This window comes from Plenodomus lingam (genome assembly GCF_022343315.1).
Source record: "Plenodomus lingam strain CAN1 chromosome Unknown scaffold_20, whole genome shotgun sequence".
NCBI lineage: Eukaryota > Fungi > Ascomycota > Dothideomycetes > Pleosporales > Leptosphaeriaceae > Plenodomus > Plenodomus lingam.
Window position 1 is genome coordinate 1,128,979 of NW_027093974.1, and position 27,716 is coordinate 1,156,694.

Consider the following 27,716-nt stretch of genomic DNA (forward strand, 5'->3'; position numbering starts at 1 on the left):
CTCGTCTCGTCTCTTGTTGAATGGCCACAACACTGCGTTTAGAAGCTTGCCACAGCGCTTTCGGGCAGTGAATACACGTGTGGCTACCTCCCCTTTTGCAACAACTACCCGCCGTAGGACCCCATAGCTACAGTAGGATTCGCTGCACAGCTGGCCAACAACAGGCACGCGTAACATGGACGGACGACCGCGCAACTACCCCAATGGGCTGGGCGACCCCCGCGGACCCCCAAGCCGTCCCTCTACCGGGGGCGGCGCACGAGGACCACCGTCAACCACCAGTGCGAGCTCGACACCCTCTACCATGTCGCGCGCCGAGCGCTTCGACGATGAGCGGCGCCGCATCACCGAGAGCTGCTTCTCCAAGGTGGACGAGCAGGGCCAGCTCCAGGAGTCGTACATCACCCACATCCGCGTCCAGGAAGACGGGGGATTCCCGCAGTCTCCCCCGCCGCCCAATGCGCCTACCTCGAGCAAGAAGAACAGGGTCATCATCATCTCCGTGCGGAACACGGGCAGAGTCAAGCTGCACAAGGCGAGGGAAAATGCGAATGGCACCTTTTCTATTGGGAAGTCATGGCCAATGGAGGAGCTCTCGGCCGTCGAGAACTACGTACACGGTACGCCCAAGAATGAGGAAGAGGCGCAGCGTCAGCAATGGGCTGGCGACAGGGGCTTCACCGTGACCATCCTGAAGCCCTACTATTGGGAAGCAGGCACGGCAAAAGAAAAAGAGTTCTTCATCGGTAGTATGGTGAAGATCTACCATAAATACACCAAAGGCGACTTTCCTATCCTGACGGGTTTCAGTCCAGCCGAACTCAATAGCTTGACCAATGGAAAGCCCCATCTTGCTACTGCCGAAGGCCGCGCTGCTTTTGCTTCCAGTGGTGGTGGTGCACCAAGCCCAGACGCCCGACCACTACCCCCCAAATCGCCAGGGCCGCCCCCTAGACGGCCCGGCGAATCACCTCAGATGATGCCAGAAGATGCTAGGAGGGGCCCTATACCCATGCAGTCAAATCCCAACTTCAGAAGGCCTCCTGGAGAACACCAAGGCCCCAGAAGGCCAGGTCCGCCAGAAGACCAACTTCGTCCTGGTAGCAGGCCAGGACTGCCAGACGATCAGTTTCGTCCTGGCAGCAGGCCAGGCACAGCAGATCCGTTTCGTCCCGGTAGCAGGCCAGGCACAGGAGATGAGAGCCGTAGACCACCACCTTTTGCTCCTAATCAGCCAACGCCTCCGCTGCCCGATCTCAGGCAAAAACGTTCAATGGAGCAGAGCCTTCGTTCGCGACCGAGTGGCGATAGCATGCGGCCGCGCCCAGGTCCTGGTCCAGGTCCAGGTCGAGAACCCGTTCCACCAACACCGCCTTTTGCATTACGAAACCTCACACCCCAATCTTCGAATCCTGAATTTGCCGGTCCTCCACGGACACCAGATCCTGTCAATGTTCCGGCAGCTCTTAGTCCTGGGCGCCGACCACCTGGAGACGATGCACAGTCGATGAGGTCGCAAAGATCGTTCGATTCCGCACAAGAAGGGCCACCCCCGCCAGTACCTCCACTGGAGCAACGTAGGCAGAATGGACTTCCACCGCCTAGGTTGGACCAGTCACCCAGGGGTCTTAGGCCCGGTACCTCGCAAAGCAACGCAAGCTCGAATCTCGCACGAAATGATGAAACGCCACCAGAAGAGCCTCCACAACGGAGAAGACCCCTCATGGAGTCGCGTCCATCACAAATGTCGCAGAACAGTGTCGAAAGCCAGGGACAAGATTCACGTGCTACACCTACAGGGTCCCCGGGACCGCCCATGGATCCTCCACCACGAAGACGACCACAGGAGATACCAGAGAGACTGAAATCAAGTACTCCAGACAATATAAGGCCATCGCAAGATACGCCGTCCCCATCAAGACCTGCACAAGCGGCACCGCCACCAACGTCGCCTCTTCCAGAAATTCCAGCATCATCTCCCCCCCAAGAAGCTCAGATTGTGAGTCCTGCACCGGCGGTCCAGCCGGCCTCGGCTGAACCTGAAGTGGCTCCAGAGGCCAGCACACCTATTGAGGAGAAGAAAGAAGACGAGGTACATCGTCCAGGCCTAGGCCCAATGGTGAAGAAATCGCTGGCTCAGGCTGACGCAGCAACCAAGTTGCGGAAGGCCGCCGCAGCTGCAGGTGCTTTCAAGCCTCGAGCTGGAGGTGCTGCCGCAAAGCTGTTCAACAAGGAAGCGAAGACCTCGGATGAAGCTGATGGTGTTCATGCAGTCTTCGTTCCTCAAAGGCAAGCACCCAAAGAAGCACCACAAGAAGCACCCAAAGAGGTACCTAAAGAGGAGGTTGTAGAAAAAACAGAAGATGTTGCTCTCGTTCAACCCAAGGCACCCGAAAGGTCATCCAAGGAACGTCCACGCATTAGTACTGAAGTCGTCCCGTCTGTGACGGTATCAAGCCCATTATCATCAGTTCAGGCCACAGCTCTACCAGCAATCGAAGAAACGCCTCCTCCACCAGCTCCAGAGAAGTCAGCATCGAGAAAGGCAGAACCTGCGCCTGAGATACGGCGAAAAAAACGCAGATCTAATCAGCAAATTATAAACATCTCAAAGCTCGGCATAGACCCCGGTATCATCGATGAGAGAGGGCTCGAGTTTGAGAGTTTATTGTCAGAGCTGGGCTGGGGCAGCACTGAGCTTTCGGCCAAGAAGATTGAGTCTCTTGAGACTGACATCAAGCGTGAAATCGCACGCGTTGAGGCAGGCAGTTGGCTTAATAACCTTGAGCAAAAGGACGACCGAGTCGAGGCTGTTGAGCGCATGTTAGATCGTGCTATTGCCGAATGTGACGAACTCGAGGGATTGCTGACGTTGTACAATGTTGAACTAAGCGTACGTTGATTATCAAATACTCTATCAGGCCGCGCGCGCTATCTTTGCAGAGCTAACAATTATTACAGAGTCTGAACGACGACATTGCCTTTATTGAAGCCCAAAGTCAGGGTTTGCAGGTACAAACTGCCAACCAGAGATTGTTACAGCACGAACTCCAGCAGCTGGTCGAAACCATCTCGATAACATCTGATCAACTTGAAGCCTTGAGACGCGCTCCGATTGGAAAGATTGAGGGTCTCAAGGACATTGAATCTTCGCTCGTTCTGCTCTATAAAGCACTCGTGACCATTGATCCCTCGTTCGTTGCTGGCGGGCGGTCAAACGCTCCTGAGGGTGATCACAATGCTCTCGCTGTCAGATTGGGCTTCGGCAATAGTGATCTTGCCACTATGCAGGCTCTGCAGGAAAAACGAGATAGGTATTTGGGCGAAGGCGCTCAATTCTTGGAACGACTGAAGAAGCACATGGAGATCACGTTCGGCGCCGCCATCATGACCACCAGAGATGCACTTTCAAAGATCGATCAAGGGTTTTCTATGCCATCTTTGAAGAAGAATGTGGAAGCCCACGATGCTGGTCGCAACGAGTTGTGGATGTTGAGTCCCATCATGTTGTTCGCAAAGGAGATCGACCGTGGGTCTTGGGACATGCTGCTCAGGATGTACCAGACGCAAGCTGCACAGCTGTACCAGCAGGAAGTACGAGACAACATACTAGCTTGGAGGAGGTTTGCTCGTAAGCCTACGGGAGAGGAGCAAGAACTACTGTTCACTGCGCAAGAGAAAGAAACCGAAAGTATCACGGGCACCGCACGAAAGTTGACTGTCAAACGAAGCCAAACGCTAGCTCGTGGTCTCCGGTCAACGTCCGGTGACAAGGACACCAAGAATGCTAAGCCTACATCACAGGATGGCAAGTTGTACGCATACGATGTCTTTGGTCGAGTTCTGGACGACATCGGCCCAGTTCTGCTTACTGAGCAGAACTTCATCACAGAGTTTTTCCACGCAACCTCTAACAATGCTGTTGACTTTCCAGAAGCGGTACAGGCCGCGCCACCAGAAGCGCGCCGAGGACCGAATCTATGGATACGGAAGCATTTCGAGGCTGATCGGGCCATGGCTAAGCATGTCACCGGCGTCATGGAAGAAATTTTCTCATTCTGGCCTTCGGAGATTCAAAGCCTTGTCGACTGGGCTTGCCAAGCAGATCCCTTGTCAGTTTCTCACTACAACTCATGTGATTGTTGCTAATGATGTGCAGGCAAGGTGTAGGTATCCTAGGGGCTGTCGACCGCAAGCTCGTCGACATTGAAGATTCCAATCAAGACTTCCTGACACGCAACCTCCAAAAGATACACGAGCGGCTGCAGGGCCTCTTCAGCAAGTTCCTTGAGGAGCAGATCCGTGCAATTGAAGACACCAAAGTGAAGATCAAGAAGCGAAAGGGCGTAATCGCTTTCATGAAGATATTTCCCCACTTTGCCGCCGCCATCGAGAACATGCTCCCGCCAGCGTCCGACGGCGGCGACCAGCTAGAAACCCGACGCATGGTCAACGACGGCTACCAACGCATCAACAAAGCCATGTTTGAGAGTCTAAAAGTCATCGCGAAAGAATCGCCCACTGTCATGATTTCCCAAGGGCAAGGTGACCCAGAAGACAAGGAAGCATTAAACTACCACATCCTCCTCATCGAGAATATGAACCACTACATGGAGGAAGTAGAGGCGCGCCCGGACTCTGTACTTGACTACTGGAAATCCAAAGCTCAGGACGAATACACAGAGCACATGAACCTCTACGTCGACGCCGTCATCCGCCGACCGTTGGGTAAACTCCTTGTAAGCTGAAAAATCCAAACCTACTTTCCCTCCTCCACGAAACACTCGCTCACATATGTGCTCTAGGAATTCATCGAGTCCACTGAGGCCCTCCTCGCCCAACCAACCGCCACCCCACAATCCATCTCCCAGCGCTCCTCGCACTCGCGCCACGTCTTCAAGAAATTGGCGCACTCGCACGACGTAAAGGAACTCCGTAAGGGCATCGAAGCGCTCAAGAAGCGTGTGGACAAGCACTTTGGCGATGCGGATGACCCGACCATTTCGCGCGATTTAGTGTTCAAGGTACTCAAGGCGTGTGAGAAGAAGTATGTGGGCGTGAGTGAGCGCATGGGCGTCATCAATCAGGATGTTTATGCGGGTGAGGTCGAGGTGGATTGGGGGGTGAGGGAGGTCGAGGCTGCTTTTAGACGATAGTCTCTCTCTGTGTGTGCGTTCTGAGATTGGAGAAGCGGGGTGGATTGCTAGATGTGTAGATGTGATTGTTGGAAAGAGGGGGTTACTTGTTTTGTATGTATATATCAAGCCATGTTTGGGTGGATACGCGTATGTATCATCATGGGGCTGGACAGACATGTACATTTGTTTGTCTCTTGCATGCCACTTCCTCTTTTCTTTTCTTTTGGGGGGATGGGGTGCTTTTCTTCTGCAACGCGTTGTTGGCTGGGTGTGTATACGTATGCGTAGAGCGAGGGTTCCTGCTAACGTTAAACATAGCACATGAGCACCATGCCCTTGGCTTCTCAAATGTTACCATAATCCCCGCCCTGGCACCTCACTGAACCTTACACGCCTTCCTATATATCCTCAAACCAGACCCCGAGATGGAAAACTTGGTCTTTGCAATCGCAAGCTCCTTGAATCAACCGTACAAAACCCAGACAATCTCAATGGCCAGAAAACCCCTTCCCGATATCAGAGCGCTCACAAATAAACCACCTCCACGACCGCGGAGGTGTCAAAAGTAAAGGCAAGTACGAGTACACACCAAACCAACTGTGCCACTTGGTCATCGTGCTGTCTCGCAAGCGCACAAGCACGGCAAACACCACCCATACCCTCCAAACAACATCTCACTAAGCCAGAAAGAGAAGCAAGCGCTTAGAGCACATATCACATAGCTCTATGAAATTATCAATGTTGTGTATCTCAGCACCTGTGATACTACGGCGTAGTCAGAAGACCACCAACCCCCCCCAACACTTACACAAATCATGGCTTGGGGTTTTTTTCCCCAACCTGTGAGTGAAGTGTAGACATCACCGTTACTTTTTTTTTTACTTTTTTTTTTTTTTTTTTTTTTTTTTGGTTTCGTGTTCGTTTTCGGTTTCGGTTTCCCCGCGCTCTGCTATCTTTTACCGGGTGCGATGTTGATTCTATGTGGTTTTGTCGTGTTGAGCATGGCGACAGCTTCACATGCGGCAACGATTTGTGGATTCGAGGATGGTGATCCTCGGAGCTCTTGGGTACCATATCCGGGCTATGAATGCCGCTTCGACACTGTACATGGTTTATGGGGAGCGTGTTCAACTACCGTGGTCTCAGTGGAGGAGTGCGGTTTCGCTGGTGTGTGCGTGGATAGGTATTCTTGCAGTGGGGGGTGTGGCCGGCTATCGGGTTACCCGGGTATTACTACTTTTCTATGGTGAGTGAATCCTGCGACTTTTTTTTTCTGCTTCGTTGATATCGATGGGAGTGTTTGGAGAGCTAAGGCGGGATTAGTGCACCTTTGTGGTTTTGTTCGACGGCGGTGTTGATTCATGGGTCTGATGAGTCGTTTGATAATATTGAGTGTGGATCAGAAGCTCGAACGGATACTCTCTTTCAATTTCCAAAGTCCACAGAGGCAACAACGACAAAATCAACAATCTCATCCACTTCCACCTCTATACCCAGCATCTCTCTGGGAAGCTCGACCTCGCCACCAACAGGCACAGGCTTAAAACCATCTCCCATCCCTACATCGAGCTTCACCCCATCCACGACCCCCTCCTCCACATCCTCACCACCCAACCCAGAGCCCCTGAACATCGGAGCTATAGTAGGAGGAGCCATTAGCGGCCTGACCGTAATCTGCCTCACCATTCTCGGAATCGTCCTCATACGACGCAAGCACGGAGCCAAGCGACAAGCAACGTCGGCCCCAGACCACGTTCCCCACGGCGAAAACGCATTCTCAGACGACGCGGCGCTGGATACGTACAACTCGAGAGATGCGCAGAAGAGTTATCTCTGGGATGCCAGCCATGGGCCGGTGGAGTTGCAGGGCGGACGTGATCTCCATGTGGAAGCTGTGGAGTTGCCGGGGCAGGGAGAGCATATGGATATGTCAAAGGGGAGTACATGAGATTTTGAGGAGAGAAAAATTCGGCTGGGGGGGGGCAGGCGTGCGGAATTCTGGTGCTGGACGGGTGCGAGTCGAGATGACAAGTGCCATGTGAGAGGGCAGCTTGTGGACGGGACTGGCCAAGGGAACGCGGTATTCATATCCGCCTTGTCACGTCCAAAGGTTGGATAATTCATGCCAGGCGACAAGAGGTCAAATTTTGACAGAAGACATGCATCAAATCCTCCCTTGCCCTCAAGATACGGACCAGGCAGCAAAGAGTTCCCAGTTCCCACGTGCATGTGTATGTGAATAGAGAATGCCGAAGCCTATATTCGTCTCGTGTATCGAAGTTGGAGTCTACCTATTCTCTCTACAGTTCTTTGTACAAGCGACGGCGAGGTCCTCGAGCGTTAACGATAGCCGTCCCGTAGATGAGGAAGGTTAGCCGAAACCCAGAGCCAAAACCCAGGGTCCCTCCTTCCAAGCTTTGTCCCGCCCCGTGCTCCGACTTCCGATCGCAAGCGGTCTTATCGCGAGGGTAGCAATCGATTGCGACGTCTGTTATCGGGGATGCGCAGTTTGGTGGTAGGCTAGGGTACAGATTCCCGACCCTAGCCTTGGCTTGGAGGCTTTGGTGGAAGGGTTGGGTGGGCATGTGAGAGAGCGTGTAAGAGTAGAGAGTAGTAGGTTGGGCAAGATGAGCAGAAGAGAGATGGTCGATTGGTTGTGAGTGGTTGATGGGTGGGTGTGCTTGGCGGGCGGAAATAGCCGGGAAATAGGGCGGTGGAGTGTTGGCGGTACACACTCTCTACACGATGGGTATAGTACTCTAGGAATAGTCCAAACTTGGTGTCTCTACACTGCTGCATTCAATTCTACTTTGTGGGCAATCACTAGGTTTTTCATTGCCGAGAAGAAGAAGAAGAAGAAGAAGAAGAAGAAGAACAAGAGAGGGTATGATGCAGACAGCGCTGGGAGGTCTGGTCTAGAGTACTCTGTGGGCAGTTCTTTGGGAGAGCAAGGAGAGAGGATAGGGTGACAAGGGACCAGTGACAAGTGACAAGTGACAAGGGACAAGGGACAAGGGACAAGGGACCAGTGACAAGTGACAAGTGACAAGTGACAAGGGACAAGGGACAAGGGACCAGTGACAAGTGACAAGGGACAAGGGACAAGGGACAAGGGACAAGGCCAAGGCCAATGGGAGGTTAGTGCAAGTCACTTATCGATTGTGCACCTGACTTTGTGCATGCGCCTCTTCAGCCAATCGGAAGGTACAACCCCCGGGCGCTCGCTCTTCCCTTGCCCCCATCCCAGCCCCCCCCCCCCCCACGACACCCCGCCGCCGACTCTACTCGCCCTTTTGGGCCATGACGCGTTGGGAGGAGGAGGATGGCGTATCAACCATCCTCCGTTGGGCCCATGGACCGCTATGTTGTGGACAACAAGCAAACCACTCTCTCAAGCAAGGGACTGATGTCGGGGGGGGACGGGAAACAAGGGAATGTGCAGTGGGTTGGGTGGATACTAGAGTACTGCTAGGTAGATGGATAGGTAGTAGTAGTCGTAGTGGGAGGAGTCGTAGTAGTCGTAGTAGTCGTAGTAGTCGTAGTAGTCGTAGTAGTCGTAGTAGTCGTAGTAGTCGTAGTAGTCGTAGTAGTAGTCGTAGTCGTAGTCGTAGTAATCGTAGTCGTAGTCGTAGTAGTCGTAGTCGTGCTGCAAGGTGGGTGAATGGCCGATGATCATGGATGGACTGTAGGTACATGGGAGGATGGGAGGATGCAGGTCATGCAAGTCCAATTCCCCGCACTAGGCCGCGAGTGGAGCAAGCCATTCACGACAGCCAACCAAAGTCTCCCCACGCTCGAGTGGACTCTGACCAGCCACTCCGTTTCACCCTCCTTCTGCCAGGGAACACGTTGGCTGTCCATTCTCTCCCACACACACACACACACACACGGCCTAGTTTCATCGCCGTTGATCCTGCTAGCTAGACCGAGAATACAAACGAATTGGGGGAAGGGGGAGGGGGATCCTCTTATTTCCCGCCATTCTCTCTCGTCCTCTTTTGTCCCATGTGCTGTTGCTGTCGTTGTAGTACCATGAGTACCATGTGTACCTAAGGTACCTTTGAACCCCAGGCACCGATTACTAAGACACTACTCTGTACACGCCCACACACCCACCCACCCACAGACACACACACACACACATTACCCGCACCCACGCACCCACAGACACACACACACACACACACACACACACACACATTACCCGCACCCACACACATCCACACGCGTCACAAGGGCCCCTCCCACCCTCGTGCATACAGAGCCTCGACCCTGTGAGAACTTAGAAGTGACCGGCTTCCAACCTGATCCCAGCCGCTGGTCCTCCATCCAATCCCCCGCCCCCGATCCCCTCTTCTTCCCAACATCCTCGCGACCAAACAGGCAACACGGATTTCACACAACAAAACAAAACAAAACAAAGAGCCATGCTCGAGACAATGGATCGCGGCAGCCTCTACGACCATGACATACCCTCGCTAAGCGCCTCCCTCGAAGCCTTTGACCCAGAGCGCAGCATGCATTCGGCCTACAGCGGTCGCTCCAACATGCACTCGTCGCGCTGGAGCACACCGCAGGAGGACGGGGACTCGGAGCCAGAATCAGACGGTCCCTGGGCCCCGCCCGCCTGGCAAAAGTCGCACTCGAGCAATCACTGGTACCGCAAGTCGCTGCTCGGGGAAAGCGCATCGCGGGGCAGCCTGTCGCGCTCACCCTCCTTCTACCGCACCGACCGCGAAATCACCCCTTCGCGCATCCCACTCCCCGACTCGCCCCTCAAGCACACGCCGCGCACAAGTCCCGAGCCCATTGCAGAGGAAGAGCGCGCTCAGCTGCCCGACAACATTGCCTCGCGACTGCAGAGCCCGTCGCATGAACCAGACCTGCGCAGCCGCGCCCAACAACAACAACAACAAGACGCCGCCAACGACGACCACAATTACGACGATGACGTGTTGCATAGCGAAGACCCAGAGCAGACAGATGGTTGTAGGTACATCGACACGAGCATGCGCTCTGCCCACTAACCCCTTGGACAGTCTTCCGCCTTGCCTTTCGAGGCGAGACCCTGTTCCGCACCGCGCCAATCGAAGAAACCATATCCACCTTTGCGAGCATCACGCGCGTCTTCACAAAATCCAGAGCAAGTCTCGTTTGCACCCTCGCCATGCTCTTCCTCTCCTGGCTCCTCGTACATCCATGGACGGCCACGCTGATACCAGATGTCGCAAATGTCGCCAACATGGCGCGCCAGTTTGAACCCCTCCTCTATGCCTCGGAGAATGTCATACCACGGTCGCGCGAGCTGGGCGAAGCCAGTGTCGCCGTTCAGGACCTCGGCGAGAGTGTGCGCGCGACCAACATGTCCGCTTCGACCGTCATTGTAGACCAGCTAGATGGCCTCAGCATCAGCCTGCGCGTCCTCTCCGACAAGATTCGCAGCTTCTTCACCAATGTGGATGGAGACATGGATTCGTACGTCATCCATGCGCCGCGCTTTTTTTTGATTGAATCCAACCACTAATCCTCCACAGCATCCTCTACACAATGGACTGGACACGGCGCGAGCTCGAATCCATCCAGAACCCCAAATTCGGCGTCCTCGACACCGTCATCGGCAACATCCACGGCGGCCTCAGCAAAGCCGGCCTGCTAGAATCCTCTCCCGGCACGCCGACGACCATTGGCCGCGTCGTCAACTTGGTAGTCGGCCACACGACCCAAGAGCGGTCGCGCGCGACCCTCCAACGCACCTTTGACCACCTGCTCAACCTGCTCGAGGAGAACATCCAAAACGAGCTCGGGCACGCCAGCACCCTCTTCGCCCTCTTCGAATCCGTCGACCGCCAATTCCAAAACCTGCACCGCTCCGTCGCGCGCGAGGAAGACAGCCTGGCAACCAAGCAAGACGAATTCCTCGCCTCCCTCTGGCGCACCCTCATCCCCAACAAATCCCAACTGAAGAAGTACGAAAAGAACCTCAAGCTGCTCAAGGACGTGCGCGCCTCCACCCTCACCAACAAGGTCGAACTCAAATCCCACATTCAAATCATCCGATCCGTCCAGGACCAGCTCGACAAGGCGCGCAAAAATCTCGTGAGCCCCCTGATTCGCCGCGCGCAGAGTAATAGCTTTGGCGTCGAGCGCCAGCTTGTCGATGTCGTGGAGACGTATGCTTTTTTGCGCAATGTGCGCGAGAGCCAGAAGAAGAAGGTTTTGGCGCGCATGTGGGAGGAGCCGAGGCGACGGGTGGGGATTACGGGGCCGAGGGAGGATGAGGGGGAGGGGGGGGAGAGGGAGGGGGGGGAGTAGGGATTTTTTTTTCCTGCTTGTTTACGCCTCCTCTTGTTCTTTGCTTGCTTTTCTTTTCTTTTCTTTCCCCTTTCCTCTCTCTTCTTCCCCTCTTTCCCCTCTTTCCCATCTCATCTCATCCTCATTCGCATCATGCTTCCCCTTTAGCGCAGCGTCATGGCGTCTTATGCAATCATATCAACCCCCTCCCCAGGATTCAACCGGCGTTTACCCATGGGCGCTAGTCTTGGCTTTGGGTAGGGTGGCTATGTCGCTATGGTGGGTATTGGCGTTGCTGGCGCTTTTTTTTTGATTTTTTGGGTTTTTTTGGGTTGGTTTTGGGGTTTTTTGGGGGTTTTTTGGGGGGGAGGTGTACTAGTACGAGTACGAGTACAGGTATTGGGATGGATGTTGGGATGGATGTTGGGACTAGAATGGGTGTTGGTACCAATGCTAGTACGAATACCGATACTAGTCGAATACCAATATCAGACAAATACCAAGATCAGGACAAATGCAAATACCAGCACAATTGCAAATACCAATACCAGTACCAATACCAACACCAGTACCAATACCAACACCAGTACCAATACCAACACCAGTACCAATACCAACACCAGTACCAATACCAACACACCACACACTCACCAACGCCCTTGATTTCCCAATGTCCAATTTTTAAATTTTTTTTTTTGCTGGTTTCTAAATTCCTAATCCTATTTCTTAATATGGATGGTTGGATATACCTAGACTACACCGTCCCTAGACTACACCGTCCCTAGACTACACCGTCTGCACTGTTCAAAATCCCGAGTCTGCGTTGCTAGGTGCGTGGGGGGTTTGGGGCTTGCTTTGGCGTGTCGCGCTGTGTTGTTGATCTTTGTGGTGGATTTCGTGTGAGGGGTGGGGGGTGAGGAGTGAGGAGTGAGAAGTGAGGAGTGAGAAGTGAGGAGTGAGAAGTGAGGAGTGAGAAGTGAGGAGTGAGAAGTAAGGAGTGAGAAGTGAGGAGTGAGAAGTAAGGAGTGAGAAGTCACAAGTCACACTCCCAGCCGCAATATTCTCCAGTGTTTGGATTAGAAACTCTAGACTTGCAGTTGTACGTGCACCTGCAAATTCAGCTTGTACTCGTGCTCGCACGGGGACTAGGAGGACAAGGACAGGTACGAGGACAAGGAGAAGAAACCCATGTTGAATAAGCATCTACGAGTATTGCAGCAGTATCGGCAGGTGTACGACGTGATGGCGCACATGTCCCACCATCCAAGCATGCCACCCAGCATTCCTCCAAAACCCAGAATCCATTGCAGAAATCCATGGCGAAAATCAGAGCAGAAAAAGCAGACGAGTGTTGAACGCGCCCGGCAAACCCCCTCCATCTCCCTTCCTCCCTTTGCAAACCCCCCCACCAAGAAACAAGAACGAAAAAGTGAAAAAAAAAAGTGAAAAACCACAAGTCGAGCAAAAAGAACAAGTCATCTCGAAAATGACGTATAGCAATCGACGAGTATACTCGTTTATTTTTAAAATTTTCAGCAAGTGGGTTTCAAAAGTTGGGAAATGGGTGTGAAGTAGAGAGTATACACCATGTATACAACCTCCAACTCCCAACTCCCACCTCCAACACCCACCAGTCAGACCACTTCCACCCTTTTCAGCCCCAGGGGAGACTAAAAAAAGTGGCAAAAGTATGACCTGACCAACACCACCATCCCCCTACTCCCCAGCACCTGCTCTTTTTTCTCGCCCGGGGAGGCTGGGAAAGAAAGAAGCAAGGAGCATAAAAGACAAGGAAGCAGGGGACGGCAGAAAGAAAAATCTTCTGCAAAAACGCTTTGCGAGGCTACAGAATTGAATGGCTCAGTTTAACCGTTCAGAGACTTGGGAAAAGGCTGTGAAGGGTATGTTCGTCAATAAGCGGCTTTGTGTTTGTGTTACCAGAGTATGCGGTACGCGGTGAAAAGGGTTATCCAGAAAATAACTCAAAGATAAAGTATCACCCCCAACCATCCTAAAGGTAGTACATCGTCTCTATAAGCGCGGCATTGACATCGCGCTGCCACTCCGACTGGGAAAACGCGACGGAGCCCTCGCCCTTCAACACGCCGTGGAGATAGGAGCGACCGCGCTCACACAGCAAGTCTGCATAGTAGGCTGGCGGGCAGATGCTGACGGAGCGGGTGGCGCGTGCAAACGTATAGCACAGGCTGTGTGTGAGGCTCTGGAGCTGGTCGGCGCCGAGCTTGATGTCGTCGCGCAAGACGACGTAGTGTGCTGGTTTAGAGGTACCCTGGAGGCCCTGGTGCGCGAGCAAGAAGAAGTCGAAGATTTTCTCGCCCGTTACGCCGCGGTCGACAACGGTGCCGGGTTTGGGGTTGCCGGTGCGGCCGTCGGTGTCTTCGTCCTTGGTTGGGTAGAAGCGGGTGTGGTGGCGCTTGCCGACCATGACAATGGAGATTTTTGGGTGGTTCTTCTCGGCGCCGTAGAGCTTGTCAAATGCCTTTTTAAAGGCTGGGTACTCTTGCTCGAGCACGATGCGGTATTGGCCTTCGGAGACACCGTCGCGGTAGACAATCACCTTGTTGGGCAGGCCGCGGTTTCGCTTCTGCCAGAGTTGCAGCCGCTCGACAATCATCTCGTCGAGCGCGGCTACCATTTCCTGTCGTCCCTGTTGGGTGCGCATGCTGGCGGGGTATTGCGAGAACAGGGAGTCTACAGAGGCCACCACGCCTGCGATGCTGGGCGCCGTCTCTGCGCTGCCGGGAGAGGGATGAGTAACGTCGATGCCAAAGAGAATCGTCTGCGCGTCTAGCGGCGCCATCTTCTTCAGCTCCACCGTGTGATTAACACCGCCGAGCTTCTGGTTGAACTTCATGGCGACATTAGCAAAATACTGCATCTGCCCTTTCTCCTTTGAGAATTTGCTACCAATGCTGCAAATGTTCGGTATACCAAGATCGCAATCGAAGAGAGACTTGATGGAATCATACAACACCGCATTATCGCTGGGCAACAGGACAAAGAAGAAGCTAGGCCTGCTCTTGATGCCCTTCCGCACGGTGTCTGAGATTGTGAATTTTACTTTTCCAATTTCCCTGTTTTGGAGGTCATTGATTGCCACGTCAATGAAGAGTGGTTGCTGGACAGGGCCTGGTTCCAGACCATATGTCATGAGCGTCCTCCTGAAGGCATTCAAGTGGGCCATGACTCCTTGGACACCTCCATCAACGGTTGCACGATGACCACAGTTGATTACCAATGTGTTCCAGGAACTCAGCGTCTTCGCCACAACACGGAACGGCTTTTGCCCCAGTTGACGAGGGTCCAGATTCCAGGCACCATTGTTAGGTCTGCACGTCTGTTGACCTCTGTAGAGAAGATCTGGCGGGTTCAGGATGCGGCCAGGCACAGTCAGCATATTGGGGGCCACCTTGATTCCGAACGGGGCCAGGTTGGTGTTTAATCCGTTCGACATCGGGTTGATCTTGGTGACCTGCAGACCGTCGCCGGTGATCGACTCTGCATTTTGGTGAGGACGACGGGCCGCAAATCTGATCATCTCGCTCGTCTGTGGTCCAAGTAGCAATCGTTTGGCAAGCTGGCCAGGCAAAATAACGCACAATTCCGCGGGTATCCACTTGGGGTCCTTCTGGGTGCCGTAGTTGACCAAGGGAGCTGCGGGCGCGCTGAGCTTGATCTTGTACTTGTTGAAGAAGTAGTCCTTGACAGACACCTTGGTGACCTTTCCTTCTTTACCAACCTCAGAGAACGTCACGTTGTCAGCGTTTTTGCCGGGTGGTGATATGTCTCCAATGACATGAACCTTTCTCTTGGTAAGGGGACCGTTTTTCCCCATCTTTACTTTTCCCTTGTTGTCTGTGTCGTGAATGTAATTGGTTTCGATTCTGAGTTTGCGGACAAAGGCCGCCATCCGTCTGTACTGATGATCGTTTCTCGATTGTGCATCATAGACTTCATGTATTACTTGTAACAACGGTCCTGCCTTGTAAAAGGCACCGGTTGCGACATTCACGTTGACCAGAATGCGGTTGACACTGGTGCGGACGCTAGAGAAGTATCCACGAAGAGCCTGTAAGCCGGATCCCAAATCTGCAACTTGTAGCTGCGGATGGCTGCCAAACGGATAGAACTTGTTACCTCCTGCTGTGGCAATGTTGGGATCACTACTGGGTCCATGGGCCATGATGACATTGAGTGCTTGTATGGTCTCGAGCTTCAGCGGATACGTAGATGTCGGCTGGGCCAGGTCTTTGAGCAACTCGCTCAACGACACTGTACCGAGCTCTTCGACCAGGATGCGGTAGGTGGACTTCTTGCGAAGTTCTTTTCGCTTGTCAGGCTCATCAGCCGTCGCCTTGGGAATTGGCTCCCCATCCTTTGGATACCATTCAATTGAGAAAGCTGGACGGTCGCCCTCGAGTGGAATCTTTTGGGTGGAGATGAGCATCTGAGCTCCATCACTGGCTATCTTGAGCTTTGCGAAGGGTTCGGTCTGGAGCAAAAGCTCAATAACGCGACGCTTCTTCGGTTTGGGCAGGTCCGGGTCGCTGATAGTTGCTGCATACCGGTACAGGACTGTGTTGGGCTTGATGCCTTTCAGCTCGAAGTAGTTGGTGAAGAGAACTATGGGTCTTCCGGCTGTGCCGTAAGCGGGACGTGAGGGAAGCTTGATGTCGAGAGAGGCTCCCGCGAGAGCTGTCGACAGACTACTCTTGACCATCTCATCCTCGAGCTTCGTGACCACTGCATCGGGCTGTGGAAACGTGCCATTGCTATAAGGAAGGTCAGATGACTGTCCATCATGGCAGTCTCCAGCGTACTTACCCAAAAACCCGGGGACCTTCGAAGCCTCCCCGGCCACCACGAAAGCCACCTCTATCGCCTCCGCGGAAGCCGCCTCTGTCACCACCACGAAAGCCTCCTCGCCCTCGATCGCCTCCGCCACCATAATCACCTCTTCCTCGTCCACCACCACCATAATCACCTCTTCCTCGCCCACCACCGCCAAAGTCGCCACGGTCACCTCCACCGCGCCCACGATATTCACCTCGGCCGCCACGTCCACCACCTCGGCCGCGATCCGCCATTTTCTATGACTCAGCAATAGATGAGTGTACGTATCCGAACAATGCTTACAGGTAGCTGCTGTGTTCAGTTTGTGTGCAAGTAGTGAAGTTGCGTTTTGTAATTAGTCAGAATATGAAAGTTAATCCACAGCTGTTCATGGACAGGGCCTTATATGGGTAACGATGTGGTCGGCCATTGTCGAACAGAAAGTCTGGGAAACAGGAACGGCGCATACATGGACTGATTCAGATGGATTGAGACAAGAGGTAGTCAAGCTGAGTCAAACCAGATTGGAGACCACCAAACAACTTGTAAAGTGAATTGCCATCAGACAACAACAAAGACATTGAGACTAGCTTACCGCTACGAAACTCCCAACGCAAGCAGAATCAGACCAGATTGCTCAGCCTCGCCAAAACAAAAAGGGGCTGAGTGTGTGGATGAAGGTACACCTCAGGACGAACAATCGAGAGGTGGTGAGGGGAAAGTGGCGGAAACGGCTTTACTGGGGCGTTTGCCGCTAGGAATGACGCGCTAACGCGTGGATGTCGGGCTGTCACGTTTTACAGGAAGAGGCTTGGCGGTGTGAAGGTGGGGTTGACACAACGGCAGACTCCAGTCGAGACGCCGATTCAAGAGTAGCAGGTACCTGGAAGCAAAGAGAGAAAGCAGCGTAGGGAATAGTTGGAAAAGCCCAGCTTCAAAACATCAGGCTATCGACTGAGGTGGATTCGATTGCTTTCTTTGGGTACTTAAGTTAAAAGCCGCTGGACCCCTCACTCGCGTCATGCTCGATCAACGACGAATCGTTTGCAGCCCATAGGGTAGCGACCTGTAGCCGCCTGTTCGGATCCTCACCGGTACGGTAATCCCGTCTGGAGGTGCAATCCTGCCCTTGGAGCGCTGGGAAGACACCAATGAGAGAATGGGTGGTCTGCGTGTTCGCGGCAGCTTGCCACTTGTCGTGCATCTTGCAGCTTCTGGGACGACGAGTAGAGTACTAGGAGTACTTAGAAGATGCTCTCTTTTCTGTTGATGTTACCAGTTGCAAATTAGGGGCAGTGCGCGACGTCATGCCTGCGTTCTATGCGCTGTCAGACTTGAACCACATAGAGTACTACTACTACTCTAGTACGCATACATTCTCGTGTCTCGCCACCTGAATTCTGCCTTCGAGGTGTTGTATGTAGCCACCGAGTACGCACTATCCGAGGGACAGCAGAGTACTCTAGATCAAAGTTCCCCTCTTCATTAGAGTACACATGCAAATCAGTCTTCATGTTCTGGGCCATGCACTTTGAGTAGAGTACATAGTCTGTGGCTAGTAGTTGGGCACGTGACCATGCTACGCGACATCGGTTCATCCATGTTCTATCAAGCCGTCATTTTGCAGCCAGGGCGCTCCCTCTCCATTCACAAAACACCACCATGCCGCCACGATTGAACACCACGACCTTTGCGCGATCCATCGCCTTTAGACCGCGATCTCAGGTGCAATGGCCTGTCCGGTCTTCTATGCGACCGACGCCATCGCAATTCCGTCCCTACTCAGATTCGAATTCGAATCCAGTCCCCGCTGCCGACCGCTCCAAGCGAGTGGATGCTAAACCCATCGAACACGTTTCCGAAGAGGCGGCTGCTGTTGCGAAGACTATGGGAGAAAAGGGGCCTGATCTGAGCCAGGGCACACCCATTGAAGAGGTGTGCTAGTCTTGTGCCCCGTAGAAGAGGACTAGCGACTGACAAACGTCTAGGTTGTGCAGGGCGACAAGGCGGCACAGGAGAAACTACCCAAGGTCATGCAAGACAAGCTCAAGTCGCAGGCTTCCACCTCGGCACCCAAAGGCTCGCGCTCATACTCGACCATGACGACACAAACGGGTGGGAATGAGGGCTTGGATATGGGCATTGTAGATTTTGACGCCATGTCAAAGGCGCCAGAAACGCCAGGGCTGAAGTTTGGAATGCCAACGCTCCCTTTGCCAAAGGACGGCCACGTCAAGCACCGCTACGACCCGGTAGTCGAACAAGTCACCAATCTGCTGATGCGACATGGCAAGAAGAGTGTTGCGCAACGAGTGAGTTTGATTCACTGCCTATGTGTGTGTGTGTGTAGATACAGGGCTGACACAGTCTACAGAATATGGCGCTGATTCTCCAACACCTTAGGACATCACCCATTCCGACAATTAACCCAGCAAGGCCACTTCTGCCAGGCGCTCCTCCACCGTCCCATCTTCCCCTTAACCCGATTCTGTACCTCACCCTGGCAATCGACTCGGTGTCGCCTTTGATGCGCATTCGCAGTCAGCGAGGTGCGGCTGGAGGTGGTGTTGCTCTGCAAATTCCAGTGCCACTCGGCCAGAGACAACGACGACGCGCAGCCATCGAGTGGATCACTACTGCCGCCTCCAAGAGGAGAAATGTGGGCAGTGGAAAGAACAGCTTTGCGCAGCGGATAGCGCAGGAGCTCATTGCCGTCGTTCAGGGCACAAGCGGTTGTTGGGAGAAGCGCAATGCCATCCACAAGCTCGGCATCGCTGCTCGAGCCAATATTGTGTTGCCTCGAAAGCGGTAGAGGAGGCGGACTGGCTTCAGTGTAGTTAATTCCATCCATCCACCCAACAGAATGTTGTTCTCAAGCAGCCGATCCTAATGCTCAGCACTCGCTCCATTCAAGGATTGGTTGTCATGAGCCGCCGTGAAGGCTCAATGTTGGCTTGGCTGAAGGTGTGGTGTCGCCGACCTGCATGCATGTATGCACAACAGCCTATAGGTACTGTGTTGTATGTACTACTGTGAAGCCAGGGCCCACAGCTTACACAGCCACACTGCCCCACTGGCCAGCCGCCGTAAAGTTACGGTAGCATGTGAAAGACCTTGGGCCCATGTACTCGACGAAGCATCGAAGGGGGCGCAGGAGGGAGCAGTGTGGTAGCTTTCTGGCGTTTGAAATAAATGAGATTCTGCTTGAAGCCCTTGCAAAGAAAACGGACCCGCATGTGCTGTTTCTCATGGCCACCACCACCAGCGTCCCTTTGGCTGGCTTGTCATGTTGTTCTTGTTCACGCACAGGCAGGACGGGAGGCGGGATCGGTGCCCAGGTGGGTGGTGAGGCGCAAAGATTGCCAAGCCATGATGGACTTGCCGACTTGGCTGAGGGGTTTAACTGTACACTGTTACTGTTACTGTTACTGTTACTGTTACTGTATCTCCTACCCTTGGTCCACGGGCTTACCTTCTACCATCGGGTTTCGCTGACTGTTCCATGACGCTTTCCGCCCTCCAAGCCCCCGGCCTTGCCTTTCTCTTCCCCATGTCGTCCGCTTCCATCAATCTGCTAGGTGACCACCTGTTCTCGGACAGTGGTTAGCAATATTGGATTCGGATATTCGGATCGGCCCGCCAGTTGCTTTGCTTTCAGCCACAGTCCTCTACTCTAGAGTACTCTACCTACCATCCATACTTTACTGTCTAGGGAGTTGTTTGTTTTGTTGTATTGCTACCTACCCCACCGCCACCATCACTACCCAAGCCACTCCACTTCCCACTTCCCGCTCACAACATCACGCGCCCACCCCACATCACTCGAGACCAAGCATCTCTTGTCGTGTGGCTGGTGCGAACTTTGTCCTCGCGTCGCAGCTATTATAGGTAGTGTGTGTGTGTGTGCATGCCTTGGGGCTTGTGATGCCCTAGGCACTCCCAATTGCTACCCCCCACCTCCCTCCCCTCCTCCCCCAATCACTTCTCTGAGCTACCTACCCCGCGACTACGACTATTTCCACAGAACTTATCCTTTGGCCAAAACCTACGCGCGTTTGACAGCGCACTAGGCACGCAACACGCTGCCAATCGCATTCCCTCTCCGCACTGTGCCGTGCAAGCAAAAAGCCCACCACCAACACCACCGCCACCACCGCCGCCGCCATGGCCTCGCTCGAAGCCGCAATTGACGAGGAGATGAGGGAGGTCGTTGGCATACTCGAGGGCAAGCAAAAGCCTCGAGGCCGTCGACCTGAGAGCCCAGCCGTCCGCACAAGGAGCCCGGGTTCTCCTACCTCGCCCCTACGCAGCATGCTTGATGTCGACAGCCCAGATCAGCGCCGCAGCTCTAGTCGGGGCACCACTGGCATTCCCTTTGCCATGCCTTCGTCGTCTTCCTCGCGTCGAGTCAACCCAGAGTCAGCGTACAGGTTCGACATACTGCCCTCGATCGATGCGCAGGCGAGGCCCAAGCGCAAGTCTCAGGGCGCGAAGCTGGATGTCGCAGCAAAGCCTCGAGCCATGTCGTCCGTCTACGGCAACTCATCAGGCATCCTGGCTTCTTCCAACAGCCGAGATAGACACAACTCCATGAGCGGGTCTCTGGGGCGGTCCAAATCTGGCTCCCCAGCGCCTGATCGTTCGATGTCGCCTGGGACACGCATGCTGAAACCAACCTCGCCTACGCCTTCATCGAGCAAGACATTAGTGACGGATTCCGGCAAGCAGATTGACGCCGACACAGCGTATCGAAAACTATCCGATGCTGCATTGGCGAGTTCGGAGGGAGGACTGTCTTCGCTTCCCAACCCCAAAGGCGTTGACCCTGCCACGGGGACCGCTCCAGCACCCGGTGGAGGGGTTCGCCTGGCTAAAGATGAAGATGGTGAAGACAGCGCGGCAGTAGAGAGCAGTGATAACGACTCGGACAGCGAAGACTGGGAAGATGGCTGGGATACAACCAAGAAGCGAGAGAGGGGGCGACAACGCACCCGAAAAGAGTCTGGCGGTGTTGACAGCATGGGCAGGGACATCATCACTGCAAAGAGCCTGTTGGCTGCTGCAGAGGAAGAGCGTGAGTCGAGTATACTACGTGAAATTCTATGCGCGCGCTAACAGTTCCTCAGGAAGGGATGTGGCAGTCTCATACAAAGGACGACCGAGATCGATGCTTGAGCCTTCAATAAACGTCACGGGACCCAATGGCGAGAGGATGTCGCGAAGGAACTCTTCTGGGATTGTGCATCCTCATACCAGCTTCGATCAGGGAGGCTCTGGCCTGTCGACGCCCCTCCACTCCGACCATGAAGATGATCTCGCCGAGATAAGATCTGCCCAACAACTTTCATTAAATATATCGCCAATACAGTCTAGTCCGGAAGCCCATCGATGCGTCCGACAGATTGTTCGTGGCGACTATACTCAATTTGCAGATGACGCTCAAAAGGGATTGCGGCGCCAGCGTGTCTATTTGGTTTCAACTGATGTAAGCCCCGAAGCTGCGTATGCTCTGGAATGGACCATTGGCACAGTTTTGCGCGACGGTGATACCCTCCTTGCCGTCTATGCTGTAGACGAAGAAGTGGGTGTTGTTGGCAACGACGCATCTGGAGCACCGATAAGCCAAGGAACCACGGGACGGCAGGAGTCTGATCATCTCAAGAGAACATTATCTAATCACGATGGTCTGCCAGCGGCAAGACCTGGGTATTCAGCCTTATCCAACTCGATCATGGCAACGGAAGCCAATGTCGCAGCCATGAGCAAGGCTGAGAGAGATCGATACCAAGCCTGTGTCGAGGTGTCTGATCGGTGCGTAAAGCTACTTAGGAAGACGCGTTTGCAAGTGCGCGCCGTTGTGGAAGTTTTCCACTGCAAGAGTCCCAAGCATATGATCACAGAAGTGGTACGTTCCAGATTCCTTCTTGATCTAGCCGCGCCGTGCTGACAAATGTGTCTTGCAGATTGATTTCTTGGAGCCTACTCTTGTCATCCTTGGATCAAGAGGTCGTACTGCATTGAAAGGGTGAGTTTGTTCCCGCGACTCTGAAGGCATAAACTAATCCTGGCAGTGTTTTGCTTGGCTCGTTCAGCAACTACCTCGTCACCAAGTCCTCCGTTCCTGTCATGGTTGCGCGTAAACGCCTCAGGAAGCACAGCAAGTACAAGCGGCAGAACGTTCGGATGTCCAACGTCATTGCCGGATCGAACGATAGGCTTGCCAATGCCAAGATCGATTGATTTCTGTGTCTGGGGATTTGTCAAGGTGTTTCGATAGCATAGCTTATCTAGCAAGCGGAACGATTGCCAGAGGCTGGAGTTGAGGTGTTGCGAAACAGAGACGGTTTGACACACATGGGGAATGGGCTGAGTTTGGGTTAGCTTGGAGTCTGGGTATGTTTCTCTCGCTTGCAGGTGTGGTCTTCTTTACGCACTGGAGCTCCCAACGGCTGTCAGTTGTCTATTTTTACAACGGACCGTCATCGGGCAGAATTATGCTTTGGAATAGTAATTCACAACGTCGATGGCCAATGAGACGCTTTGGACTACTCTCTCGGCCTCTCGTTCGGCCCCTTGATACTGAAATATTATCCGCGTCAACTTCCCCATTCTGGAGGTACCCACGTGCGCCCTTTGATGTGGAGGAGTCCTCAACACAGTCGCCATAATCCGAGACGCGATCTGGTGTAGTGTATACGTTAAACAGTAACTTTCGCCTAAATGCGCGATAGTGCCAAGAAACATGATCGCACTCGTTGTTACAGCACATGCTATCCTTGGTATCCTCCAGCTTGTAGTATCTACTGCCTCTACTTAGCATGATGCCGCAGCCAGCACACGCATTGTGGCATGCCCACTTGGGCCCTGTGCAGATAAGATGGACTTGTTTTTTTATTACCTTCTAGAAATTCTAGAGTGCTTCAAATCTCAAGCTCTACGATGCCCATGGTGCCCTCCTTCGAGAAGGAAAAAAAGAAGGTTGGTTTCGACATGTTCCCATTGCTTTTGGTTGTTGTCGTGGTGGCTTGCCTCAGATGGATCCAACGTCATCTCCCCTTCCCGCTATTAACAAGACGGGCCGTGCAGGCGAACGAGATCCCGGAATCTGGCGCTTCCATGCCCTCCTCTACACATGCACTACACCACTTCCAACCTTGACGCTTCCCGTCGTCAGCCCACTTGCCTGCCTCACATCTCACCCCGCACAGACGCTAGGTGAGGGGCGGTCATGGTGTTACTAGCCCGACGGAACGACATCATGCATACCGCGGTCCTGTCAGGTCTAAACACTCATGGTACCCGGTATGTGGACGTCAGTGCTGAATCCCGATGCTGGGCAGTCGGAGAGACCAGGGACAGATGGGTAGCAAGATAGAGTGCTTCTCTGGGATATCAAGAGGTGTGGACGCCTGCCGCGGCAGCATGTCAGGTATCCCACTTGGCCTACTCACTGCTGCAAACTCGCCATCACTATGTACTTCCACATGGCTCTTCCCCAATCACCTCCTTATTACTCTCGTTTTGATCACTGTGGATTTCTCGAGGTGGATGGAGATGAGCTGAACACGGCGAGACTCCAGGTTCGACTCGTCGAGTCGCCCACGCGAGAAGCACTACTTCACAAGCGAAAGCCTGGTATCACCTCTGAATTTGGTCACCAGTTCGATGCCACAACCCTCTTGTCAGATCTCCATCGTCTTGCCCCATCACTCGCCAAAGATGTCATCTCCAAGGATCTCGTGGACAATGCTTTTCCCCTCCGGCTCATCAACGATGTACATTATCAAAGTGAGGAAGAAGGCTACATAGCGATAAGCTATTGCTGGAAAAAGGTCACGCCAAACACTCCGCTCAGAGTGGTAACTCCTGTTGGGGATCTGCCTTTTGGTTGGACAAAGGAAATCGAGCAATTTCCCCTGCCGACCAGTCCTGCCATCTTCCGAGCAGCTCTACAAGAAAGACAGCCAGGCGAAGGACTGTGGTACGACCAAGTATCTATCAACCAAGATAACGACATCGAGAAGGCGGCAACCATTGGAGCCATTGACACCATCTACAGGAATGCGAGGACGGTTGTTGTGGCGTTGGACGACGTGTCCATTACAGTGGATGAAGAACGATATCTGCGGTATTACGTTGAAATGTACTATCAATCTGCACTGCCCTCAGATCAACAACCCCATCTTGGTATGGAACCACCCTTCATGCAGCGGAATAGCATCTTCAGATCGTGCTTTGAACGAATTTTGAGTTCAGAGTGGTTCGAGCGTGCTTGGTGTGCACACGAGATGAGAATGGGACAGAGCCATGTCTTCCTCGTTCCTTGTACTACACTCTACGAAGATGGGTTCTCGACAATCTTTCGATTCACATCGTCCTTCTTCCAACACATGATTGTGCTTGCCAGCGAGCTGGGCGATCTTGCACCAGCTGTCCGTCTGAGAAGCCAATCACTCTTGGCGAGTCTACAACAAAAGGCGAAGACTATCGAACACGGTGCTTTAGCCGTGCAAAATTACGATGCGCCCTCGGCTACACCAGAGGAGTGTTCGTTGACCTCACTGATTATGGACACATTTAGTAAGAAGGCGAATGGAAATCCGTGCCTTGCAGAGCACTTGCGACAGCTGGATGCAAACCGAGATAAGACATGCATCGTCCTCAATGCCTCAGGTTTGCCTCTGGCAATGGCACCAAAGAATGCCTTTTCAAGGCCGGACATTGAAGACGAGTGCCTGCGCTCGCTGCTACTTGTAGGTCTTGCAGCGCGAGATCCTGCTGCGCTTTGTACAACAGGCACGCCACTGCGACTGCATGATGGATCGATATCCTGGCTCTGCCGGCCGACTTCGCTCGACATGCATGCACATCGTCCGGCTCCCCCCCGGTTCAGCAAACTAGCAAACACAATCGTACAGGCTACAGATGGCCGGGCTGAATACGCACAGCTCGATCTCGTCTTCCTCGAGCTGCCGCACCAATCCCAGTCGAACCCTCTCTTCCCATCCCTTGTCGCCAGAGCCCGCCGGATCATCGAAGTATGCGCGCAATACCAGCTTCCCGCCTCCAATCTCTGGACTTTCTCCCACTCGTCAAATCAACCCAGGGCGCTCAGCCTGCGTAACTGCTTCATCCAAACACTCTCCTGCATCCTCGACTGCGGCCCCCAATGGCTCCTCGACGTCTCCTCAAACCTACACCTACCAGACTGTCCCCCTTTAGACGCCTACACACTAGACATCCTCCTCAACCCCCACCTCATCATCGAAAACTACATCCTTCTCGAACACGGCCAAACCGCCCTCTCCCACCTCCTCCACCTCCTCTCCGCCCTCATCACCTCCGGCATCCCCTGGTCCTCTGGTGCCTCAGAATACACCCACGGCCCCCTCCTCGTCTCCCCACCCCTCCCCCCACCCTCATCCCCTCCCCTCCCAACCTCCCCCCTCCCCCCCAGCCCCAGCAAAGCCCTACTCTTCGCCCCCTTTGCCCACTCCCGCACTCTCCTCGTCGCCGTGCCCAACGCCGTCAAGCAAGTCGTGTACGCGCCGCTCGCGCGCGCCTGGATCCTGACGAGTATGAACCCTTTTACCGGCAGCCCGAAACCGACGGTTAGCTGGACGCTGCAGTCAAAGGGGGTGTTGTTTGCGGATGCCGGGTTTAATGCGCGGTTGGAGGCGTGTGGGGATGCGGAGGTTAGGAATCATAGGGTTTATGGGCCGGAGGGTAGGTGAAGGGGTTTGTTTGTGTGAGGTGGGTTTCTTCGTTTTCTAAGGGGGGTTTTTTTTCCGTCTTTCTTGGTTGGGTGCGGTCAACTTTTTATTTTTGGCTTTCTTTTTGGTTAGGAGTAGAATTTTTTTTGGCGTTTTGGTGTAGATGGTGTTAAATGGTGGGGGTACCTATGGCGAAGGGTGGGTGTGGGTGTAGGCCCTTTGGGTTGCACGATATGATGTCACGGTGGTGCCTTTTTTTTGCGATTTCTCCTTTTCTTTTCTTCATTCTTTTCGTCTTTTCTCCTTTCCTTTATTCATTTTCTCTTTCTCTATACCTTTTCGTCTCTTCCTTCTCTTCTTCTCTTTCTCTATCTATTTTTCATTTTCTTCCTTTCCATACAGTCTTGATCCTCAACGGCGTTTTTGCGTTTCTTGTCCATCATCATTCGTTGGGAAAGTCTCATTATCCGTGCTCGATACCATTCGTTGGGAAAGCGTCATCATATCTTTGTTTATATCATTCGTTGGGAAGTATCATTATACCTTTGTTTACATCATTCGTTGGGAAAGCATCATCTCGTCTTTTTGTCTATACCATTCGCTAAGGAAGTATACCCTTTTGTCTATACCATTCATTCAAAGAAGCTCAGCATTTCCTTTATAGCCATTCGTTAATCAAACCATATTCTTTCTTTGAAAATTGGTCAGGCCTTGCGCGTCTGCGGTTAAGCTTTGTTTATGCATGACTGAAGTAGGAGTGTGGGGATGGTGATGCCGGGAGTCGGGATGTAGGACTGGTTTTGTTGGTACGTCTGCTGGTCTGCTGGTCTACCAGTCTCCTGCCTAATGATTCATGCAGACAGTACTCGTATCGAAGGATCACTCGCAAAGAGACATCACGAGTTCAACAGGCGCTTTACTAGTAAGACCCCACCACCGCCGGCAGTACATCATCTATATCAACAGCACTGTCTACCCATATACATCATCAGTCTATCCCCTTCTAACACACCCTCTTCCCTACCACTGCGATCCTACATCTAAATCGCTGAGTTTTCTCCTTGTGTTGATGCTTCTGCTACTTTGGTCTGGCGGGGAGATGATGTAGCTAAGGCTATATTGGGAATGGATGGGGTGGTTGTGTCGACTGGTTGTGTAGACTGAGTGGGGGATAGGTCAGTAGTGCGGCGTGAAATGTCATTGATTGATAGAACTAGCTACGGTGGAGAGGCGTAGTTGTTGTTGTTATTGTTTCGGGGTTCTTCCGCGGGGATATAAGGCTTATGCTTCTTTTTTTAGAGGTTGTGATTCTTGTACTGAGAGTAGTTTCCTGTGTCTATACTACTTTCTCGTGCCTATACCACTTCTTATGCCTATACCACTTCCTTCCCCCTATACTATTTTCTTATCCCTATGCTATTTTCTTATCCCTATACTACTTCCTCCCCCCTACACCACTTCCAACACCCCTTCTTGCCCCACTCCACCTTTCACTCCCGGTCCCTCCTTCCTCCCCACACCAAGACATCACATCGTCCCATCTCATTCCTACCTTGTACAACCCCTCCCCCCCCCACACCATCTAACACACTCCATCCCTCCCTCCATCCCTCCCTCCAAACCACCCATCCCATCCCATCCCATCCTCCACACCCCACCCCACTCCCCCGCCAAAACAGCCCCCCATAACCCGAAACGCAATGTGCGACATACCCACCCA

General features: G+C 53.3%; 12 protein-coding genes across 12 annotated transcripts; 9 read left to right on the plus strand and 3 right to left on the minus strand.

Annotated features, from left to right (window-relative positions):
- Positions 1-175: 175 nt before the first annotated feature.
- Positions 176-5,156, plus strand: IAQ61_011366 (uncharacterized protein; the record flags this gene model as incomplete). Its single annotated transcript, XM_003843871.1, has 4 exons — positions 176-2,893; positions 2,962-4,112; positions 4,160-4,739; positions 4,806-5,156. 4 exons carry the CDS (start codon positions 176-178, stop codon positions 5,154-5,156), a joined length of 4,800 nt encoding a protein of 1,599 aa, XP_003843919.1.
- Positions 5,157-6,055: 899 nt separating this feature from the next.
- IAQ61_011367 (uncharacterized protein) lies at positions 6,056-7,086 on the plus strand (the record flags this gene model as incomplete). Its single annotated transcript, XM_066099167.1, has 2 exons — positions 6,056-6,384; positions 6,452-7,086. Exons 1-2 carry the CDS (start codon positions 6,156-6,158, stop codon positions 7,084-7,086), a joined length of 864 nt encoding a protein of 287 aa, XP_065950686.1. The 5' UTR covers positions 6,056-6,155.
- Positions 7,087-7,260: 174 nt separating this feature from the next.
- On the plus strand, positions 7,261-8,107 carry IAQ61_011368 (uncharacterized protein; the record flags this gene model as incomplete). The annotated part of the gene is made up of 2 exons (XM_066099168.1): positions 7,261-7,367; positions 7,837-8,107. 2 exons carry the CDS (start codon positions 7,261-7,263, stop codon positions 8,105-8,107), a joined length of 378 nt encoding a protein of 125 aa, XP_065950687.1.
- Positions 8,108-8,595: 488 nt separating this feature from the next.
- Positions 8,596-8,814, minus strand: IAQ61_011369 (uncharacterized protein; the record flags this gene model as incomplete). Its single annotated transcript, XM_003843874.2, has 1 exon — positions 8,596-8,814. One exon carries the CDS (start codon positions 8,812-8,814, stop codon positions 8,596-8,598), a length of 219 nt encoding a protein of 72 aa, XP_003843922.2.
- A 751-nt stretch (positions 8,815-9,565) lies between these two features.
- On the plus strand, positions 9,566-11,450 carry IAQ61_011370 (uncharacterized protein; the record flags this gene model as incomplete). Its single annotated transcript, XM_066099169.1, has 3 exons — positions 9,566-10,127; positions 10,178-10,613; positions 10,673-11,450. 3 exons carry the CDS (start codon positions 9,566-9,568, stop codon positions 11,448-11,450), a joined length of 1,776 nt encoding a protein of 591 aa, XP_065950688.1.
- A 976-nt stretch (positions 11,451-12,426) lies between these two features.
- Positions 12,427-16,537, minus strand: IAQ61_011371 (uncharacterized protein; the record flags this gene model as incomplete). The annotated part of the gene is made up of 2 exons (XM_003843877.2): positions 12,427-16,222; positions 16,275-16,537. 2 exons carry the CDS (start codon positions 16,535-16,537, stop codon positions 13,441-13,443), a joined length of 3,045 nt encoding a protein of 1,014 aa, XP_003843925.2. The 3' UTR covers positions 12,427-13,440.
- A 112-nt stretch (positions 16,538-16,649) lies between these two features.
- IAQ61_011372 (uncharacterized protein) lies at positions 16,650-17,055 on the plus strand (the record flags this gene model as incomplete). Its single annotated transcript, XM_066099170.1, has 2 exons — positions 16,650-16,693; positions 16,767-17,055. The coding sequence occupies 2 exons, from the start codon at positions 16,650-16,652 to the stop codon at positions 17,053-17,055; spliced, it is 333 nt and encodes a 110-aa protein (XP_065950689.1).
- Positions 17,056-17,274: 219 nt separating this feature from the next.
- Positions 17,275-17,487, minus strand: IAQ61_011373 (uncharacterized protein; the record flags this gene model as incomplete). Its single annotated transcript, XM_003843878.1, has 1 exon — positions 17,275-17,487. One exon carries the CDS (start codon positions 17,485-17,487, stop codon positions 17,275-17,277), a length of 213 nt encoding a protein of 70 aa, XP_003843926.1.
- Positions 17,488-17,800: 313 nt separating this feature from the next.
- IAQ61_011374 (mitochondrial 37S ribosomal protein uS7m) lies at positions 17,801-19,095 on the plus strand (the record flags this gene model as incomplete). Its single annotated transcript, XM_003843879.2, has 3 exons — positions 17,801-18,218; positions 18,272-18,595; positions 18,658-19,095. The coding sequence occupies exons 1-3, from the start codon at positions 17,946-17,948 to the stop codon at positions 19,093-19,095; spliced, it is 1,035 nt and encodes a 344-aa protein (XP_003843927.1). The 5' UTR covers positions 17,801-17,945.
- A 1,352-nt stretch (positions 19,096-20,447) lies between these two features.
- IAQ61_011375 (uncharacterized protein) lies at positions 20,448-22,909 on the plus strand (the record flags this gene model as incomplete). Its single annotated transcript, XM_003843880.2, has 4 exons — positions 20,448-21,357; positions 21,410-22,188; positions 22,247-22,308; positions 22,355-22,909. The coding sequence occupies 4 exons, from the start codon at positions 20,448-20,450 to the stop codon at positions 22,521-22,523; spliced, it is 1,920 nt and encodes a 639-aa protein (XP_003843928.1). The 3' UTR covers positions 22,524-22,909.
- A 288-nt stretch (positions 22,910-23,197) lies between these two features.
- On the plus strand, positions 23,198-23,524 carry IAQ61_011376 (uncharacterized protein; the record flags this gene model as incomplete). Its single annotated transcript, XM_066099171.1, has 2 exons — positions 23,198-23,261; positions 23,357-23,524. Exons 1-2 carry the CDS (start codon positions 23,223-23,225, stop codon positions 23,522-23,524), a joined length of 207 nt encoding a protein of 68 aa, XP_065950690.1. The 5' UTR covers positions 23,198-23,222.
- Positions 23,525-23,755: 231 nt separating this feature from the next.
- Positions 23,756-26,017, plus strand: IAQ61_011377 (uncharacterized protein; the record flags this gene model as incomplete). The annotated part of the gene is made up of 1 exon (XM_066099172.1): positions 23,756-26,017. The coding sequence occupies one exon, from the start codon at positions 23,756-23,758 to the stop codon at positions 26,015-26,017; it is 2,262 nt and encodes a 753-aa protein (XP_065950691.1).
- Between the last annotated feature and the right edge of the window lie 1,699 nt (positions 26,018-27,716).